Consider the following 7189-nt stretch of genomic DNA (forward strand, 5'->3'; position numbering starts at 1 on the left):
GCCTGCCTGACTGAAAGTTGTTCTGGAGGTCAAGTTGCTTTGCTTTGTGCATAGATGTTATGTACCATGCAGAGACAGTAGCCACAAAGGTCTAACTGCAAAGAGAGAAAAGATGTTTCACAGGCTGCATGCAGGGATTCACATGGGGTCATTTAAATGCTTTTTTATGAGGAGGTTGGGTCAGAGTCCAGACCTGTTTCCTTACCTGATGAATTGCTTGCACAACCCTCCCCTGGTGCTGGAGGTCAGCTGGAGGTGCTGGTACTGCAAGGGAGTTGTGAAGGACCTGTCCAAAAACAAGCCGCACCCCACGCCCCCCAGATTTTCCTCAGCTTTAAGCTAGAAAGAGACTAGCTTCAGTTTTGCTGTAACCAGGAGCCAGTCACATGGGTCATCTGCTGTACCTCAGTGCCCAGAGGGTAGAGGTCTGTGATTCTCAGACCTGTCAAGACAACCAGTGTCACCAGCACCATGTCCGTCTTCTTCCTCTGCCCCAGCCCTTATCTCTCCAACTGATCAGTATGAGTGCACCTCAAACCATGACATTAGAAACGCTGTAAATCCCCTGAAAATCATACCAGAGAAATATTAGCTACAGCTCAGTATCAGTTAACACCTTGTGATTGGGAAGTTTTCATTTCCAGAGGCTTGCCTTTAAGGAAGGTGCTGCTACAGGATTACACTATTAGCACAGGAATGTTTCAAGAAAATGGAGAAAATACAGGCAGAATATTCCCAGTCCAGGAATTTGGTTTCCATTCTGCAGAGGGCTTCAGATGCTCTTCAGCATCTATCCCACAGACAGAGAAAATCTTACATGCACCTGCACACATACACATGCAGCAACCCAACAGAAGCCTCATTGCTACAAATTTACCATCATCAGAATCCCCTTACCTTTAAACTGCAAGAAAAGCATGTCCACATAGTATCAATTGCTCTAGTGAATAAAACTGCATTCTAACCAATTACCAAAACCGTCTGCAGCACTAAGTAATTTATGGGTCAGAAGGGGAAGGGGAGAAGAGACAAAACCACTTGGATGAAAATACAATATTTCAGCAATACATATTTTTGTGAATGTAAGATGCTTGCCCAGTTGCATTAAGGCTCTTTGGCACCAGTTATAAATGCTCTTTAATCCTCAAGTCAGGTTAACACAAAGATCTCAAAGAAGTAAATAAAGTAGTTTAAAATCAGTCTAACTCGACTTTTGTCTCATTAGTTTATACTTGACAGTACAGCCTGCAAAACCTCTCTGAGCAGCATCCCCAAGAAAAGCATTGCTGGCTCTGCACTGGCTACCAACAGCTTTTAAATCCTTTTACTCCTCAACGCTGAACAAGGACAGCTGGATCCCTGAAATAAGGACAGCCCAGTAAGTACTGTGCAAATATATCAGATTTATTACTCTTATATGGAAATAATAACAGACATTCAGGTAGAAAGATATTAAATTAATGCAGTCAACAGTTTAAATGCAAAAATAAATATAAAGTCCAGCAGCTCAGTGCATCTAAAACAGCTCATTTCTTCTAACGAATAGAATTTTTTTTTTTTTTTTTTTTGTCTTTTAAATGGTGAGTTTCGTACAATCAAATAGAAACGAAGGTACAAGCGCTTTCTTAGAAAACATCCCGACCCGGCTGCCCGTCCGGGCGCTCCTGTGCCGGCGGCGGCGCGGCTCCCTGCAGCTCAGTCCGTGCCGCCGCTGCCGGACCGGGTTCCGCCGAGCCCCGCCACACTCAGAGGGCCGAGTCCGAGTCGCTGGAGTCGAGGCTGTTGCGGAGGCGGCAGCTGCCCAAGCGGTCCCGCTGCAGGCAGAGGTTCTGGGTGCTCCGCCGCAGGCACTCCAGCGACTGCAGGAAGGACTTCTTGGCCTTCTCTTCCTCCATGGGGGACACCCCCTCCTCCTCCACCTCCTGGATCTCGTCGAAAGTCACCGGCTGCGTCTTGAAGCGTGACTGCCGCGGCCGCCGCAGCTTACCCTTGGGGGTCTTGGCGGGGCGGGCGGGCGGCGGGAACTCCTCGGACACGCAGACGAAGTGCGGCATCACTGCCTGGTAGCTGGAGCAGATGCCCATCAGCTCGGCCGGCTTCGCGGCCATCCTGCCGCCCGCGGGAGAGCCCGCCGCGGGGGCCGGGGCCGGCGGAGCGGGGCGCGCTGCCTCGGCCGTGCCGGGCGCCGAGGCTCCGGCGGGCAGCGGCGGCGGGGCAGGGACGGGCCCCGCGGGGCGCTGCGGTACCGTGCGGAGCAGTGCGGACCGCTGCTGTCCGGAGAGACCTCGGTGCGAGCGGAGTGCTGAGCGGAGCGGAGCGCGGTACCGAGCGGCGCGGAGCGGTGCAGAGAGGCGCAGCACGGTGAGGGGCGCAGCACGGTGAGGGGCGCAGCACGGTGTAGAGCGGAGCTTCTCCGCTGCTTCAGCAGAGCCGCTGCCGGCGGCACCCCGGCCCCGTTATATAGCCGGCGGAGTCCCGCGGGAGCATGCTCAGACGGCAGCGCACTCGGGCCGCAGCGGAGCCCACTCGCGGCCGGCCGGGCTCTCCTTGCCGCATGACGTGTCCCCGCACCGCCGCCCCCGCCCGCCGCGTCCCCTCGGAGCGGGGGTGTCGGGTAGAGCTCGGGGCGGCGGAGCCATCGCGCTCGATCCCGTCGCCCCCCCCCCCGCCTCCTCTCTCCCCTAAACCTCCAGGGCATCCCTCTCCTGCCCCGCGGCACCCAGTGGAGCTTCAGGGGGTCCCGGACTGCCACAGCGGCACTTCGGCTTTCTGCGTTTCACCAGGCTGCTTTTTTAATCAATACCCTGATTTCTATGGCTATGAAAGAGAACCGACAGACCCGTCACATCAGCTTTCAGCTGATCACTACCCGTCAGAGTAATAAACCCATGGTTAAAGGAAGCGCCAAGGCAAGCCCAAATCTGAAAACCCTAATGTCACAGTGGCCCAGATGTAAGATGCAGAGATCCCATGGAATGGACCTAGACAAGAACTATCATCATCAGAGGTTTAAGCAGCACTCTGGGATCTTGTTCCCAAGTTTGCCACCTCTAACAAAGCTTAAATACCTCCTTCAGTGTGACTCCATTGTTTTCCATTTAGTAGGGATTCTGAAATTTTCCATTCCCCTGTGGGCTCTGTGGTGCTTCTTTGTTATGATGCAGAATGAGATCCTCAGACAGAAAATGGTATACAAGCATTACTAAGCTGAAACAAAAGCTTGCAAATTAGTGACAGCTGGAACCATGCTTTAAAGCTGTGTGTGCCAAGCACTCTCAGTGATAGAAAAACCCAACAGCGTAAGAAAAACTTATGATAGGAATAGAAAAGGAGCTAGAGGGAGGGGGAGTAGAAACACATGAGGGAGGAAGAGCCTGAAATGGTTCGTCTGTCCCCTCTTCAGGGCTCATGTTAGATGATTCCCATAAAGACACTCTCCAGTATAGCTTCACCCACTCGAGGATATTTTTGAAGCTTGGTTAGGAAGCAGGAAGGAAGCGGAGGCTTAGCAACAGTGTCAGGAATTCTGCTCCGAGATGCTGAAGGGACAAGGACAATGCACTCAGGGCCCTGAGGTTTGCCGAGCAGTCAGTCATGCAGTACCCCATGCTCAGCGTGCACACGCAGCGCAGCACCGCACTGTGGAGGCACCCAGGACGCTGCCAGCATAGACTGTCAATTAGCCCACAGTGGAATCTACACTTACCCCAGCAGCTCTGGGTCTGTGCCCAAGCTGGGGCACCTGCAGCCAGTGCAAGTTTACTGTGTTTTGCCATAAAACACATTCTTTGTGCAGAGGACAAATGCTCTGAAAAAAAACCCAGAACACAATACACATCCTGTGCCATAGTCCAGCACACAGAAATTGCCTTGTTTTTGTGAGCTCACCATCAGAAACTCTCAACCTTGTCTTTGGGTAACTTAGGAGTGGTCCCTCCTCCTTTCAAATTGCCTTATCAGTGGCAATGTTTCAGGACCTGCACTGGGAAAAAAAAAAAAAAATTTAATTACAGCCCTGTCTCAAAGGGGATAAAATGGAACAAGATCACAGTTTTAGGAGAGTGGGGACCAGAGGCACTTGCTAGTGTCTTTCCAGAAGGCTGGCTGTTTTGCTCCTTGCCAGTGTAAAAGCAACATTAAGGGCCTTGGCTTTATGAAACACCTGGCTGCAATCTCTTGGCTTCTTGGCTCCCCAAGGCAGCTTTAGAGGCCAGGGTCAGTTTGAAGCCTTTTTGTTGGGAGATACTATTAGCTTAATGAGGGAACAATTTCATGTTTGGTCAAATTGAGTCATTCCAGCTTGCAGAAGGTTGTGTTTTTTACAGTTTATTTTAGTGCCTAAATTTAGCCCATACATCCCTGCTGCAGTGCAACAACTTTCTCTCCAAAAGCTCCATTTACATACAACCACTTAAATTCCTGACAACTCGATTCTGCAGCACAGCAAAGGCCGAACTCTGTTTCCTCAGTACAGCCACTCTAAGACAAGCCTGATGACCAACTTGGAGGATTTCTGGGGCTGAGCTTGCCTCTCATGCAAAAACAAGATGACATAGGAGCCTTGTTCTGGCAGTGCAGAAACACATCACACATTTATTCAAAGCAAGGCAAATTTCATCTGCTCTAGCCCAAAAGTATCCAAGGTTCTGTCAAAAAACAGGTTGGTTGACTTGATATCTGAACTTCAACACACATCCCAGTATAAACTGCCTGTCTGGTTTCCTACAGAAAGTTCAGTATGAAGGCAAACTCAAATATATTTAATACCCTCACAAATATGATTATAAAATGCTTTGGGACATTTCAATGCTGAGCTGGAGCAAGATCACCATGGTAATAACTGAGAGGCCTTGAAGATATTATTTGAGAAAATTTAGAAAATATATCCTGTGACATAATCCCCAGAGTCAGATCTCCAAGGCACTAACAAAAAAAAATATTTACTCAAGTAGTTTAAATAATGGCCTTAATTTCACTTTCTCCCAGCATTATTTAATGAAAGGAAATGAAATCTTGTGGTTTCAATGAGTAACATTTCAGCAAGTTTCAGTCCATTTCACTGCACTTCATGTCAACCCATTCAATTTATTAGTTTTCATTTCATTTCAGATATTCCTTTTTTTTATTGCATTTTATTTTATCATAATTCCTCTCCTCCGTGTTCAGCTCACTTTGCTCCCTGATATGGAGAATTCAATGGGTATTATTTAGAAAAGTTTTGGAACTTTACACTGCAATTTATGTAATCCCATTCCTCTTAAAAGTTCTCAATTTCATAATTTTCAGGTTTTCTTTCAATTGTTTTTAATTTCTTGTACTTCCTCTCCTGTGTGCTTGGTTACCTTACTTCTCTGGTTTGGAGATTTGATTTCCTTTCATGAAATGAAGAATTTTCATTCTTCAAATGGAATTGCATGAGTTCAATGAGTATCATTTTGGCACGTTCCAATCCACTGCAAAAAACCCCAATGCACTGCACCACCATTGCTCCCTCCACGCTTTTCTCCTTGGCAGCACCCATGGGCTGGGCACTTCAGTCCCAGAAAATGCTGATTTTACTGCTCCACTCAGGGTTAGGGTTAAGAAAACCCTAGCCCTAACAAAGCCCAGAGCTCCAGGGACACTGCAGCTACAAAAGGCTTGCCAAGTGGACCACAGCTATACCCCAACACTGCTCCTCCACACCTTGCTCCTTGCTACCACCCACATGCTGTGCACCTGAGCAAATTTCATCATAATTCTTTTTCTGTCTCTGTGGTTCACTTCGTTCCTTGATTTTGAGATTTCAATATGTGTCATTTCGGTAAGCTTCAAAACTTTTCACTGTACCTTATGTCATCCCATTCCATTTAAATATTTTCACTTTCAGAATTTTCTAGTGTTTTTTCATTTCATCATATTTAATCTTCTTTGTGTTCTGCTCATTTTGTTCCCTGATTTCAAGATTTCATTTCCTTTCATGAAGTCACATTGTATGCCAGCACACTGCACAGACACAGTATGGAACCTTTACCAGAACTAGGAACATTTTATATTCATATTTGGGGCCTTGTGTAGTTAAATCATCAGTTTTATAGGAGGAGACACAATTATTGCTGCTGAAACAGCACAGAAGTTACCAGCACGGAAATTGTCATCTGGTTATTCATTTTAAAATGTGATTATTGGGAAACACACACACAGCATTTGCTGGCTATCATATCTCATACCATAGAAGGGAAAGGAGCAATTAAAAGGAGGATGTAGGGATGGATAAAAAGGGATGGATACCCACCTCTTCCTGTAGGATAAGCAATTTTTGAAGGCCCAGGGCTTTTACAGAAACTACCTGTAGCTGGGCACTCATAGTGAACACCACAGTTCATGTCCCAAAACAGAGCAGTTACTTTGCTGTCTGTCAGAGCTGATGGGGTCCCTTGAGAGCCAGCAGGATAAGCTGCTTCCCAGACAGATGCCTTAATCCACATAAGTTTCAAATATCCTCCCAAAACATACTCAAGAGTAAAAACCACTTCTTTCTGCCCTGGCAGGTGGTGTTTCCAGCCACCACACAGTGCCTCACTCAACTCAAGGAGTTGCTGTTCTCTCGCCACTAGAATTTGTATCTTGGAACAACCATTTTTCAAACAGCAATAAAAACATTCAGCCAACTGTGACCTAACAGATACTGCTTACAAACTGGAGATGACACACTAATAAACAGGCAGCAAATACAAACTACCTCTGAAAGCAGAAGTCTTCGTGTCTCTTTCTCTGCATGCACATCTGATTTAAATTCCAAAGTGTACCTTTCTGATGGGGGAACTCAAGTTATCCAACAAGACCCAGGTGAAACCCACTGTTACGCTTCTGCCTGGAGAAAAACAAACTGTTGTTTCTTTCTAGCTATCATAACAAAACTGTAGCACACAGAAGGCAGCTTACCTGGGCAGCCTGGCCTCTCTCCAGCACATCTGAATGCATTTACACCAGGGAATTAACTTGCAAGAGCTATGCACTCAGGGCTCTCATTTCCCTTTCCTTATGTATTTGGTTGGATATACTTTACCTTCTTTTCTACTGTTTTGACTTCAGTAGCCTTTTAACATTTTCTCCCCTTGAAATAATTAAATCAAAGCCAAGCCAGCCCAGCAGCTGACTGCCTCAGGATAATCCCTCACACTCCCCTGGGCCATGCCAAGGGGCATCC

At 47.3% G+C, this 7189-nt stretch overlaps 1 protein-coding gene and 1 long non-coding RNA gene across 2 annotated transcripts; both read right to left on the minus strand.

Annotated features, from left to right (window-relative positions):
• Positions 1 to 1383: 1383 nt before the first annotated feature.
• Positions 1384 to 2497, minus strand: C6H11orf96 (chromosome 6 C11orf96 homolog). The gene has a single exon (XM_053945899.1). The coding sequence runs from the start codon at positions 2106 to 2108 to the stop codon at positions 1746 to 1748; it is 363 nt and encodes a 120-aa protein (XP_053801874.1). The 5' UTR covers positions 2109 to 2497; the 3' UTR covers positions 1384 to 1745.
• A 1340-nt stretch (positions 2498 to 3837) lies between these two features.
• LOC128789620 (uncharacterized) lies at positions 3838 to 6520 on the minus strand. The gene is made up of 2 exons (XR_008431475.1): positions 6275 to 6520; positions 3838 to 3982 (listed from the first exon to the last, which is right to left on the minus strand). It is a non-coding gene; the product is annotated as an uncharacterized LOC128789620 (long non-coding RNA).
• Between the last annotated feature and the right edge of the window lie 669 nt (positions 6521 to 7189).

This window comes from Vidua chalybeata, chromosome 6 (genome assembly GCF_026979565.1).
Source record: "Vidua chalybeata isolate OUT-0048 chromosome 6, bVidCha1 merged haplotype, whole genome shotgun sequence".
Taxonomy (NCBI): Eukaryota; Metazoa; Chordata; class Aves; order Passeriformes; family Viduidae; genus Vidua; species Vidua chalybeata.

Coding starts and splice junctions, on each gene's coding strand:
- C6H11orf96 (XM_053945899.1), bottom strand. CDS start 2,108: ATGGCCGCGAAGCCGGCCGAGCTGATGGGCATCTGCTCCAGCTACCAG.